This window comes from Taudactylus pleione, unplaced genomic scaffold, assembly GCF_031769625.1.
Source record: "Taudactylus pleione unplaced genomic scaffold, aTauple2 ptg000095l, whole genome shotgun sequence".
In the NCBI taxonomy this organism is placed as follows: domain Eukaryota; kingdom Metazoa; phylum Chordata; class Amphibia; order Anura; family Myobatrachidae; genus Taudactylus; species Taudactylus pleione.
In genome coordinates this window covers 480,431-493,983 of record NW_028284497.1, presented here as the reverse complement: position 1 = coordinate 493,983, position 13,553 = coordinate 480,431, and the positions used below count along the sequence as shown (strand labels likewise).

General features: G+C 43.5%; 1 protein-coding gene across 1 annotated transcript; it reads left to right on the top strand.

The window, feature by feature from the left end:
* The first annotated feature begins 9,802 nt into the window (after window positions 1-9,802).
* LOC148526447 (apelin receptor B-like) lies at window positions 9,803-11,759 on the top strand. The gene has a single exon (XM_088470195.1). It carries the CDS (start codon window positions 9,897-9,899, stop codon window positions 10,992-10,994), a length of 1,098 nt encoding a protein of 365 aa, XP_088326321.1. The 5' UTR covers window positions 9,803-9,896; the 3' UTR covers window positions 10,995-11,759.
* The last annotated feature ends 1,794 nt before the right edge of the window (window positions 11,760-13,553 follow it).

The following is a 13,553-nucleotide window of genomic DNA, read 5'->3' as shown; positions in this document are numbered from 1 at the left end:
GCCGCCCCCAGACGGTAGGCATTCTCATGGGAACTCCTCCGTCTGGGCAGCCACCCCCCCGGCCCGCCCACCAAAGGGGGCGTGCTGTCACTCAATATCGACAGCACGCCCCCTTTGGTGCGAGACCCGGAGCGACGGCTTGCCTGTCGCTATCCGGGTCTTGCGCATGCGCACGACGGAGCCGGCTCCGTCATGTGCATGCGCTCTGGGCCACCATCGACCCGGTTGCGAGTGCTCAGCGCTTGCGACCGGGTCTGAATCAGGCCCTCAGTCTTCATGTCATGTGACTGCTGCAGTAACGTAATAGACAGTACCGGTGGTGGAGGTTGCAAATGTTACTGTGTTATTGAAAGTATTGGTATAGATTCAGGTAAGAATAGTTAATGTGTGGGGCACATTGGTGAAAAGATGGTCAAGCAAGGGTGAAATCCAATGGCCCGGGGGTATGTGAGAAAAAGGCCAAAGATTTGCATGTGAGGTCAAATATAGTTGGCAGAGGGTTATGTGAGACAAATTTAGATGAACAGAGGGGTATATAATGTGAAAATCTGGTGGACAGAGTTGAATGTGAGAAAAAAAGATGTTGGACAGATGGACATGTAAGCAAAAAGCTGGTGTGCAGGTGGGCATGTAAGGGAAAAGCTGGGTGTTAGAGGGGCATGTTAGAGAAAAGTTGGTGGGCAGTGGACATGAGAGTGAAACGCTGGTAGGCAGTTAGAATGTCTGATAAAGCTGGTGGGCAGAGGGGCATGTGAGAGAACAGCTGATGGGCAAGGGGTGGCATGTGCAAAACAATAGCTAATGGGAAGAGGCAGCATGTGACAAAATGAGCTGGTGGGTAGGAAACATACAGTATAAGGGCCTGATTCAGAGCCGCTCGTAAGCGGCCTCTCGTTCGCTCCGAGCGATGTTTGCCCATCGGTCGAAATTCATGTGCTCGCAAAATAGCGAATGCCTGATAATTTGAGTGACAGAAAGAGGCGAATGTGGGTGGTAACAGGGGAAGGTGCTTGAAACGGGGAGTGGAGATCAGAACGCAGGCGTGCTTAAAGGTCAAAACGGGTGTTTTATGGGTGTGCATAATTAAAACAGCAGCGTCATTGACCACGTCACTGGGTTATTTTATAGCCAGAACTGCTCGCAAGATTGTGGTAGCAAAAACCAACCCCAAGAATAGCGAGCAGTTCATACGCTGGTCGATGTACTTGATTAATCTAATAAATAACGGACATGACGTAGGATGCGAGCGGCCAGGGGGCGTATTTTTCAAAAAAACTACTGCAAGTTTTGTTCGCTCGTTCAGACCTAGAGGCGTGAACAGACCGCAAAGAGCGAACGGTTCATTTGAATAGCCACCCCTATTTTCTGGACGAGCGAGCGCTAATTGCGTCCGGCTCTGAATCAGGCCCTAAGTGAGAAGGTAGAGATGTGTAGGCGGAGGCACATGCAGCTCCTGCATTATGTGTGGCGCGACTTGTAGCGCAAGGAGGATAGATGTATGTGGGCACATCTGTATTTATCACAATCTGCATTTCAAATGCGGATGGGATGTGATAAATTGGCTCAAATTCACATTGCAATATTTGAATACATTAAAAGGATGTATTGAATATTGCATGTAGGGACAGAGCTTGCGAGAGAGCTCTGGCCCTGATTCAGAGCCTGATGCTCTTTCAGAGCGCTCGCTCTGAATCAGGGCAGCGGTTTTTTTTTTGAGCCGGCCTTCTGGCCGCTCGCTAAGCTGTGGGTGACCACGCACAGCTTTAGCGAGCGGCCAGGTGATGGTCGCGATGGTCCTGACCATCGGGGCTTGCGACGAGACCCTTGTGGTAGGGTCTCGTCTGCCGCAAGTCCCAGGGAACTTCCTGCTCTAATAGAGCCGGAAGCTCACCACTGACATCACTCGTGATGTCAATGGGGCCGCCCACAAACGGCAGGCGTTCCTTTGGGAACGCCTCCATTTGGTAGCCGCCCCGCCTACAAAATAGGGCGAGCTGTCGATCAACATCGACAGCCACCCCTATTGTAGTGAGTCCCGGAGCAAGAGAATTTCTCTCTCGCTCCGGGGCTCGCGCATGCCCAGTGGGGGACCATCGACCTGCTTGCGAGTGCTGTGCGCTCGCTAGCGGATATTAATCAGGCCCTCTGTCCCTGCTTATCCAGTCTCTGCACTTCTAAGGGTATTTTTCACAAAAAATACCCTGAGAGAGTGACCACGCTTGTATCGCCGGGAACCTGTTCCCCTCCCCCCGCAGCTGCCCCACTCAATTCCTACCCCTCTGCCCCAATAAGCTAACACTTACTAGCACGCATCTGTAGCAAAGGATCGGTGTCCGGCTCCTTCTGTAACCCCAGACAGCTAATTAGTGCTGTAAATTGAGATGCCGGCTGCCGGATGTTCACAGCATCAGCTGACTGGGGTCGGACACTAATTCCTGGCTGCAGCAGCATGCTGGTAAATGATAGTTTATTATGTTCTTATTTAACTTTTTATTTTTTTCAGTATTCAGCTTGTGGTCTATTTAGACACCTATGGCTGATTACAGGTGCCAGCTCTGAGCTCTGTTCTGGCTGTCAGAGCAGAGCTGGAGTAGGAGAAACATGAGGGAAGCCATAATAACACAATCTGAATATAGTGTTATTATCACAAGGCTTCCTCCGCTATTTTTTTTTACAATTTAATTAAGTAAATTTGGGAAAATCACATTTCCCATTGCAAGTATGGGAAATGCGATCTGCTTACTAACAAAGGTCCTGATTCATTACGGAACGCAACTGCGAATGCAATAGCGATTACGCACGCAGTTCAACTGTGATAGTATGCTAATTAAATGCGATCGATATGCCGCCACAGCACTACATAAGGACGTCCACTTTACCTTACACACATCCATAATGTTTAACAAGACTGTGAAACCATCGGTACTATCGCAGCCTCATGCACACTTGCAGACGCTCTGACCTTACTCAGAAATTTCTAACTTCAGCGCACGCTATGAGACCTCAGGCTGCGTAGAGCATTGCAGTGGATATTTATGCACGCCCATGCAACAGCGTTCAAATACACTAGCACGCCTGTGTTTCCCTGACCACCCCCTCTTCACCACCCCCAAACGGCACTTCCTGTCAACTCCACTCTGCGATGGTTCTGCGTGGTCAAGGCGATCGCAGTGGCTGGCTCTCGCACTGCGATGCATATGTATGCGCAGATCGAAACAATCGGCTGATTGCATGCGCATTAGCAACTGCGATCCTTGCTGAATCAGGCCCAAAATGTGAATTTGAGGGCTTGGAAGAGAATTTTGCAAATTCTCTTCCAAAAGCCCTTTCATACATTTAGGTGATACTAAAATAATGTGAAAAGGGTGTGGAAACACCCGTTTTCACATTATTTTAGTAAAATAATATTGTTAAATATGCCCCATAAAGAGAAAAAAATATAAATTTGTAGGTGTTATAGTACAAAAGAGAACTGCACCCAGCCCCCTCATTTTGTGTAATCATGACTTAGGAGTCCCAGAGATCTAGTTACTAAATTGTCTTGAGTTTAGTGATTTTCCCAGAAGCTGTCCAGGATTTGTGAGAGACATGTAGCAGCTGGAGTACACCAAGGGCTGAGAGAACTGATGAGAGGTGAGGAGCAGCAGGTCAGTAGTGTTATATACATTTCAGGTATGTAAAATCCCTTTAAATTAACTATCTGCTTCTGAAAGACAGAACCTCCACAATAAATTCATTTTAATGAATGCATTTAACTATAACTATACAAAACTCACACAAAGCTCATAGAAAACAGGTAATTATTTACATAAATAGAAACATGAAGAAAATAAACCATATACTAATATTAATTATTATCTATATAATAATGTTATTTATATAGCACTTTTCACCCAATAGGAATCGAAGCGCTTTACAGTTGCAGGAAATAAACCATGTTAGAAGGATCTGATCCCTCCCCAATGGGCTGGATTTCTTCTCCATGCACGTTGCAACTATTTTATATTGCATACACACAGCCTAAAGGTCGCACATACGTCTGTAACAATGAATACTGATGTGCTCCACATCTGATGGCAGGACAAACCTACAACGGGGCAAGCGGTTTTTAGTGCAGCTGCAGGGCCGCCAAGAGCAAGGGAGGGTTCGTGTACTGTGGGTGGAGGAATGTGGTCAAAATCTCGGAGGCGTGGCCACACACCCTACCCACAAATGTCCACTCTTTTCAGGGTCCCTGTTCGATGATCTGCCGAGCTGAAAGTGCCTCTGACACTGTCACACAATCAGGTCCCTGCGGGCAGAGGCGCCGAGAGGGGGGGGTGGGCGGGTACTAATTACCCGAGCCCGGTCTTGCTAGAGGGGCCCGGGTCCGGCACCACTCCCCCCCTCTTATATCACAACAGCCCAGCAAACGCTGCTGTGTGCTGGACTGCACTGGGAGACTGCTCGCGGCTGCTAAGAAGCAGCCACAGCAGTCTCCTATCGCACCCCCCACTGGTTATGCGCTGGGCTGAGGGGGCTCACTGCGTCCCCCTCGCCAACGCGCAGCACTGCTTTGTGGCTCTGCAAAAGCCTAAGGGGGCGTGGCCACACCCCACGATTATACCACCCCTTTTTGCCGGGGCCCCCGGTGCGGCTCTTGGCGGGCCTGCCTGCGGGAGGGGCCTAGCTGCGCTACAAAGGTTAACAATGTGAATCCTCCTCAACAGGCAACAGCTCACCATACTCCACGGGCCTGCCCGCTGCAGAAGGAGACAAATATACCCCTCAACAGCATATACTCCGGCAAGTCTAGATCACGGTAAACATACAAGCGACCCCTAAACAGCTGTCCCGGCAAAATAAGCCACGTGAAAACAAATACCATCCTGACTGAAACATCAGCAACTAGTTTGAACCTCTCCTGGAGTAGTGCGGACATGATTACAAAGTTTTTTGTATTTGTCAGAAACGTCATTGTCCTACACAAATGAATTTATTTTGCACTCATACTTAGAAACAAGGAACGGTTTGCACATATGCAGTTAAGGGAACTGCTTTCCTGGAAATGATTTCTTAGTAAATTTGTTCCTTTCAGTTTACTCTCTATCCAAACAATGACGCACCATATTGCTCGGATTGGCAGCTACACAATTGGTGTAATTTCAAAAGTCATTGATGTCTGCACCAGGATGTTGTCAGCAATAATACATATAGTCTTTAGAGCATCTGCCCCAGTATCACTGGTCATCACTGTAATATAGTCACAGCATTTTAAAGGTGCCTTAGCAGTAAACAGTTGACACTGAATTTTTATAGCATGGTGAACTTGAAGGACAAAGGGAACAGGGCTCTAGAGCGCAAAAGAGGGTGACACCCTGAGAACACAAAGCTGTTTTCCGTTGGGATATACACCTTCTAACAGCTGACACACCAGGTAAATACACATGGGACTTCAAAGCTTGTCTGGTACAGTGTATCTCCCACCTAAAGAGACTCTTTCAGAGTCAATAAAGTAATTTCACGCCTTTTAATCCTACAACCTGCACACATTTTAGAGAAAGAATGGGATTTCAGGCTGCAGGCCATCTCCGCACATGGGCATGTGAAAGGTGCATTAAAGAAAGTGAGGTGTGAAAATTGACACGTCCAGGCTTGCCGTAGACCCATGTCCTAACTGCATTATATTGGGTTTAACTGGGCAACTGTAATCCCCTTGTTTTTGTAAAGGATTGATGAATTTAGCTTTACTGACCATGGATTCTGAGAAAACAGTTTCATAAACAGAAGCTGAGGAAGTTGAAAAATTAGAATTTTTTTTTTAAAAATAATGTTTTTATTATGCTTGTGCAAAAGCTATGTAATTTATGATTTTAGCAATCTTAGTTTATTAGTAGAAGATACTCTTACTAACGGGTGTGAACATCATGTTAAAAGGAAGCTTTTAAAAAGTAAGCATAATTAGGTTTAAATTGATTGACATTCCTCTTGGAACCATTCTACGTGGTGCATAGTTAATGTTCTGAAATAGTGGAATACTGCTGTACTGCTGTAAGAGCCACTTACTATATCTGACTACAGAGTTACTTTGCAGTAGCTTGTTACAAATTAATGGTTTTGTTTAGAAATAATTTTAATGTTTTTTAAACACAAGATAAAGATTCTATGAGTATTGTTAATGTAAATAATAATACATTTCGTTATAATGTACAGCATACTTGCCTATATTCTGCCTGCCGCCTGGTCGGCATAGCAGCGGGGCGTGGCATAGGAGCGTGGCCAGTGACATTACCCGGCATTAGGGGTGGAGAGGGGGCATGGCCGCGTGATCCCGTCATTATGGCCCCGACCCCCGCTACACAATGTAGAGATTACCGGCATTGTGAAGCAGTGGGCGGGGCCATGATGACACAATTCAGCACGAATCGCAGCATTGTCCCCCCCCAACCTGCGGGGATGTGAGGGGGAATACGGGGGTAGACGACCAGTCGGGACACTTACCCGCTTTTCCAGGCGGCTGGGAACGCCACTCGATTTTCAATTGCTCGATGGAATATGCTGGTGCAATATAAGTTAATGTTAATAATAAATAATGCTTCCTGCCACCATTTAGTGTGCACATGGTGCCCATGGCTTGCTGAGTTAATAATACAGTACCCTGAGAGCTGTGACAAAATTCAGACCAAACATCATTCTTACCGACTTTTAGTTGCCCCTCTCCTGGAGAACCCGGAGAGGAGATGCAGCTGAGCATTTCAGGGGTGGGACCGGTCTATGATTGGTCTTGCCTCCTCCATATGGACCTATGATATTCAGTATTATCACCCCATCCTGCCCACATCACTAGGAAGTGAACGGGATGTGGGAGATCCACCCACTGCTCTGGGAGAGTAGGCAAGTATGCCAATCATAAATCAGACACTTTACAACCAAAGTCTGCCCATGTTTTTTTTTCTTTTTTGAAACTGTTTATTGAACAGCAAAAAGGAAAATTACATAGTATATGAGTATACATTTCAATCTTTCGGAATTTTGCACACACACATACAATCAATATTAAGAGTCAAATTTAGTAATTACTGTCCCTTTTTTTTTTTTCACAATAGATTACAAATAAAGATAAGAAGACATGGAGATAACCATAGAATAAAATAAAAGAATAAAATAATAAAATAAAATGAAATAAAATAAAACAATATATACACTTGCATAAAAGTCTGCCCATGTTTATTAAAACTTTATGTAGCCGATGCAGAGTTAAATAAAAGTCAGTTTTGCGGACAATTCTTTAGTGTTTTCGTACTGTGTTTCCTCTATAGCTGAGCCACACGCAACTCAGTTGCATATCCACTTGCGGCTAACTGGGCAGTAACAGTGCATTCATGTGTTGGTTAAGTTTAGTGAAAACATGTTGAGGGTATGTTGATGGGATTGGGGGCTCAGAAAAGTTGTGCGTAAGTGAAGAGACCTTCTGAACCAAGGGTAGGCCTCTAACAAGTGCAGACTGATAATCCTGACCGCTATGAAACCAAACATACTGTTAGCGCCAGCAAGGCCGAATTAAGGGCCACATGGGCCTGGGGCTGAAAATGTTCAAGGTCCTATACTGAGAAGGGTGGGAGCTGTGACCAGTGCTGTGTGGGTGTGTCCAGCGCTACATGGGTGTGTATACCCCTTACACTATCAACCCCATTGTCTCCCTGAATACATAACAATCAAAAAATTGCAGAATTTTGAGGGGAAAAAAATATTAGAAATACAAGTTTAATGTTATTTATGGCTGACTGTGTGGGTAGCTAGGCAGCTGATCATCATTATGCAGTCATGATGACGGGCCCATATTTATTTGGAGGACTGGAGCTGTAGCTCCATCTGCCCCATTGTTAATCTTACATGCAATATGGCTGTAATTATGGGCAATTATGTGCAACTCTGTATTTTCCCCAGGGCCATAAACAGGGGTGTGCGGCTGGTGCCACTACACAGAGCGCAGGGCTCTGTCGCTGCCCCACTGCCCTTACTTCTGGCTAGCTGTTTGCCTGGAACAGAAACATGCAGCCAGTATCACTGTGGCAGTGTCGCCCAGAGCGGCTTTTGGAGGCTCCGAGCATGTCATGCACCCTGCCGACTGTAAGTTCAGTTCCTTGTAGCATCCTGAGGATGCAGTGCTCTGCAACATTATGATGTGCTAAGGGGGTGGAACAGCACAGGGAGCTCGGAAGCCCTGTTATATCACTGATCTACCCCTATGAGTGTAGTGATCTACTGGTCACTAGTCTGACAAATCCTCGAGCTGTGTGCACATTCTGATGCACGTGGTGTAGGGCAATCTACCATGGGTAGATGTGTATAACAGTCTGATGAGCTGAGGAAAGCAAAATATTGGTATTTATATGACAGAACAGCAGAGACAGAGATGGAGGAACAAATAAGAAATAGTCCAAAAAAAAAAATAGAATAAAAGAGAATAAATGTGATAGAATATACTATGGGGCATACGTAATCGTGTGCAAGCTTGTTGCGGGAATTCATGCTAGTATTCCCTTATTTTTAAGGCGGCAATCATTTTAAAGTAAAACCATAAAAATACGGAATTCTTGCATGAATTCTCGCAGCGGCACAAGCTTGCACCCTATTACATAAGCCTCATAGTGTACACACCATACATGAGGATTAAAATCCTTCAGTTCAGTTTATTGTAGTTGTGTAATCTCTGCCACTGATGTGGTGTAGACAGACAATGCCTACCGTCAGGACCATACGTCTAAGTGCTGCTGGAAACACCCAGGGATGGAAAGAGACTCATCACCAAATGTTGCCAGTATTCTAAAAATCAAAGATGTGTGACTCTCACACTTACACTACTGCCTGTCTGTAATAGCAGATGTTATTCTGTATGTACGCAGTACAGTATCTGCCTACAGAGACATACAGGAGTTCATAGTGAGTGGGGCTCTGAAAGCCACCATAAATATGATCCTTCCTACAGAAAACTGACAGTGCAAGAGAAAAAAATAAAAGGAAAAGCATATCATGTGAGGGGGATGGAGGGTTTCATAGTGCTATGAATATTATACAGAGAGCAGGCTGGAAGCTAAAGCCAGGACAAGAATCAGGAAACATTAACAGTAAAAGCAGATAAGATAAGAACAAAGCACTAGTTAATAAACTTTGTTATAATGCTGACACTGCTAAATGCAGCTTGGAAAATTGAATATATGCTAATGTAAGTGTATACAGATTTCTGTCCATCTCTGTTTGTGTTAAACACTTTTTCTTAAGTATACAATACAAATTAACACTTGATTGGCCACTTACAGCGTTGATACCAAATGTACAATAGATTAAAACTCGTCTGAGGATATAATAATAGCTTTCCTTCTACAGTGAGAAAAAAATATAGTTTGAGTTATAAATAATAGCTGGCTTTGCTGATATAGCTCTGTTTTGTTTCTTACTCAATAAAAAATATATAATTATATATATATATTTATTTTTTTACAAATTATTTAATAAAATATTACTAAATAAAATGCTATAATATATATTTTTACAAATTATTTAATAAAATATTACCAAATAAAATGCTATAATAAGCTCTGTTTGCTAGGACAGGCTGGATGGCTTGAGGTGCACAGTGCAAAGGGGAGGGGGGGGGTAAAGACAGTGAGGAAGGTTCAGAGCCCAGGGAATGGTAGGGGAGGAGCTGAAATAATATGGATAGTATCCTGATTGATGTCAGTGGGTGGCCTTTTGCCTTTAATTTGTCTTTCTGGGGGTGGGGAGTTCAGGGGATTCTTTAAAGAACTTGAGTGAAGGCAGCTTTCATAACTCAGGTCAGAGCAGAGACACAACACAGAGCCTGGACTCCACTGCTTTCAGAAGTGCAGAATACTTCTCTTATTTTGCTTTCAGCAATGCAGAATTCTGAAGAATTTGAAGCTTGGACTGCTGGCCTAGAGCTAGGGGACTATGATTACCTGAATGACACAGACTATGCATGTAATGACAGTGATTGGGACTTGTCATACTCCTTGCTACCTGTATTCTATATGCTGGTCTTTGTCCTAGGACTGTCCGGAAATGGGGTCGTCATTTTCACAGTATGGAAAGCTAAGCCCAAGAGGAGATCTGCAGACACCTATATAGGTAACCTTGCCCTTGCTGACCTGGCATTTGTTGTCACCTTACCTCTGTGGGCAACCTACACTGCTCTTGGTTTCAACTGGCCCTTTGGTTCTGCACTGTGCAAGATCAGCAGCTACCTTGTATTGCTGAATATGTTTTCCAGCGTTTTCTGTCTCACCTGTCTCAGTTTTGACAGGTATTTAGCCATTGTTCACTCACTGTCCAGTGCCAACCTGCGTTCCCGCTCAACCATGCTGATCTCCTTAGCAGTTATATGGCTCCTTTCAGGGCTCCTGGCTCTTCCAAGTCTGATTCTCCGTGATACACGAGTTGAAGGCAATCACACCCTATGTGACCTGGACTTTACTGGGGTCTCCAGCAAGGAGAATGAAAACCTCTGGATTGTAGGTCTCAGCATCCTCACCACAGTACCAGGCTTTGTGCTGCCACTACTCCTCATGACCATCTTCTACTGTTTCATTGGAGGAAAGGTTACTATGCATTTCCAGAACCTAAAGAAGGAAGAACAGAAGAAGAGAAGGCTACTAAAAATCATCATCACACTTGTTGTTGTGTTTGCTATTTGTTGGCTGCCATTTCACATTGTCAAAACAATCCACTTCCTAGGCCTTGTGGGTGTTTTGAACCTCACCTGCTCCGTGCAGTACTTGATTGTCAGCCTGTATCCCTACGCCACGTGCCTGGCATACATCAACAGCTGCCTCAACCCCTTTCTCTATGCATTTTTTGATCTCAGATTCCGCTCCCAATGTTTTTTTTTTTTCGGTCTCAATAAAACCCTCCATGGGCAAATCAGTAACACCTCCTCCAGTCTGAGTGCCCAGACACAGAAATCTGAAATCCACTCTTTGGCAACTAAAGTGTAATTAAGAAAGGGACACAGGATGGACATGGGAGAGCGAGATGCTGTGCTTAGACTGTGGGGCTCATGAACTTTATCTCTCAGAGCTGGAAGGATAAAGGCATCTGCTGATAACAGAAATGTCTGCTGGATTTTGCATTAGAGCCTGAAAAGATTTTATTGGTGACTGTCTTTGCTCAGAAAAAACCATAAAGCATTGTCTAAAGGACACCAAAGTCTTGCTCGATCTCTCTCTGTGGCATACGAGAGCTGGCTGGATGGAGCAAGATATGTTATTTCTTGGGTCAGTTCTGACTGCTAATATATCCACTTTGATGACAATAACCAGGAATGTCATATGAAATTGTTTAACACATATTACTCTCTCCATTACCTAGTGATTTTAATTTTAAATCTGTATATATTTGGCTTGGTAAAGCACTTGCATAACATTACAGAGCTTCTATCTAACACACTGGCTGATGGCAATTTTGGAATGTTTTAATTAAGCTGATGAATTGTATAATACTTATTCGGAAGTGTCTTCCAATGTTTTAGCCATGCTGTGAGAGATGGGGTGAAGGCACTGAATGGGCTGGTAATCAAGTAGCAATTCCTTGTAGAGCAATGTGTTGCTTATCTGTCCATTAACATGTTAAGCCTGTCTTGCTCTAGTATATGTATGGATGTATGTATGTATATAAAGAAATATAACATATCTCCTCGTAGAGGGGCATTCTTTTAAAATGTTTGATATACTTTTGTAGTATGATGCAATAAAATATTTGAACTTAACCAAAATCAATGTATTGTCTTCATTGCAAAATGAACAAATCCAACAGTTTTGCTCATATGATAATAATATTATCACTTCTCAGGGGCAATATATACTTGTGGGGCTTATTTAATAATCAGTGATTTATTTTTTATAATTACATTAATGTCACATTAGCTTCTAACTTTCTCTAAGTGTGTGACTAGTGATTCAGACATGAGCATGCAAATAATAAAAGAACCTGTAGTATAGATTTATAGCATAACATGTCTGCTACTGTACAATATACAGTCCATAAGGAATGTTCGTACATACAAAATCACATGAGCATGATACTATCCAAGGAACATTGAGATGACTTCATATATCTTTATAGTCCAGTGCAATCTCTTATATTGATTATTAAGTACTTATGTCACCACTTACCATATCACAACAAAATTAAATTGAATACCACCAACAATATGCAACAATATCATACAAGTACAGTTTGACAGTTACAGCTGTGTACACCCACACAAGCATGCTTTATTGCACCAGTGTTCCACAGCAATGCACATTTCTCTTGTGTAAAATGTCTGTTGAGCTTTATTACTATCTTACCGAAACATAAACGCTGCTTCTGTGATGAGGGAGTGCCAAGCAGGAGATATACTGTCTGCATCCTACTGACTTTATCTGTCAGCCTGGATTTTCTCAGATATGTAAAGTCTTGATTGGGGGAGGTGCTTGCCATTTGCTAAGATGTTTACTTCTTACTACACCCTGTGATAAACCATCTGCTACATCTCTGTCTCCCACCCCTTGTGCAAAACAAGCATCACCTTAAACCAACACTAATGTCCTAATAGCACAGACCCTCCAAATCCAGACCAATTTGCTTGTGTATACATATTTAAATATTTATTAATTAGTATTTATTTATATAGGGCCAGCATATTCTGTAGCTCATTACAATTGGCGAACAAACACAGAAATAAAATGATACAGGAAATTAACAGACAAAATTAGGGGAGCTTTATCAAATCTTCTGAAGAGTGGAGTAGTTGCCTATAGCAACCATCAGCTTCTACCTATCATTTTATAGAATGTACTTGAAAAATGCTAGGTAAAAGCTTATTGGCTTACTACAGGCTGAGTCTCCAATATCCAAAATGCTTGGGACCAGGGGTATTTTGGATATTGGAATATTCCGTATTTTGGAATATTTGCACACCATCAGGGGCGCCAAGAGGGAAGGGGGGGGGGAGTGGGTACTAATTACCCGGGACCAGTCTTGCTGGAGGGGCCCGAGTCCGATGCCTCTTCTCCCTGTCAGCTGAGCAGCCCAGCACATGCTGCTGTGTGCTGGGCTGCAATGGGAGACTGCTTGCTGCTACAGCAGTCTCCTATGCCTGGATATTCGCTGGGCTGAGGGGGCTCAAAGCACCCAAATACACACACAGAATGCATTTATGTATTATATACACCTTATACACACAGCATGCAGGTCATTTTATACAGTATTTTCAATAATTTTGTGGCTCAAACAAAGTTTGTGTACATACATGAAATTTATTTATGTTTCATATACACCTTATACACACAGCCTAAAGGTGGTTTTATACAATATTTTTAAATCATTTTGTGCTTTAAACAAAGTTTGTGTACATTGAACCATCAAAAAACTAAAGGTTATACTATCTCAGTCAAGGAAAAAAAAAAAATCTGTATTTCGGAATATTTGCATATGGGAGACCCAACCTGTACCTACTTTTCCTTTTTCCTCTCTCGGAGAAGCCCGGATAGGAGATGCAGCGGACAGCTCTG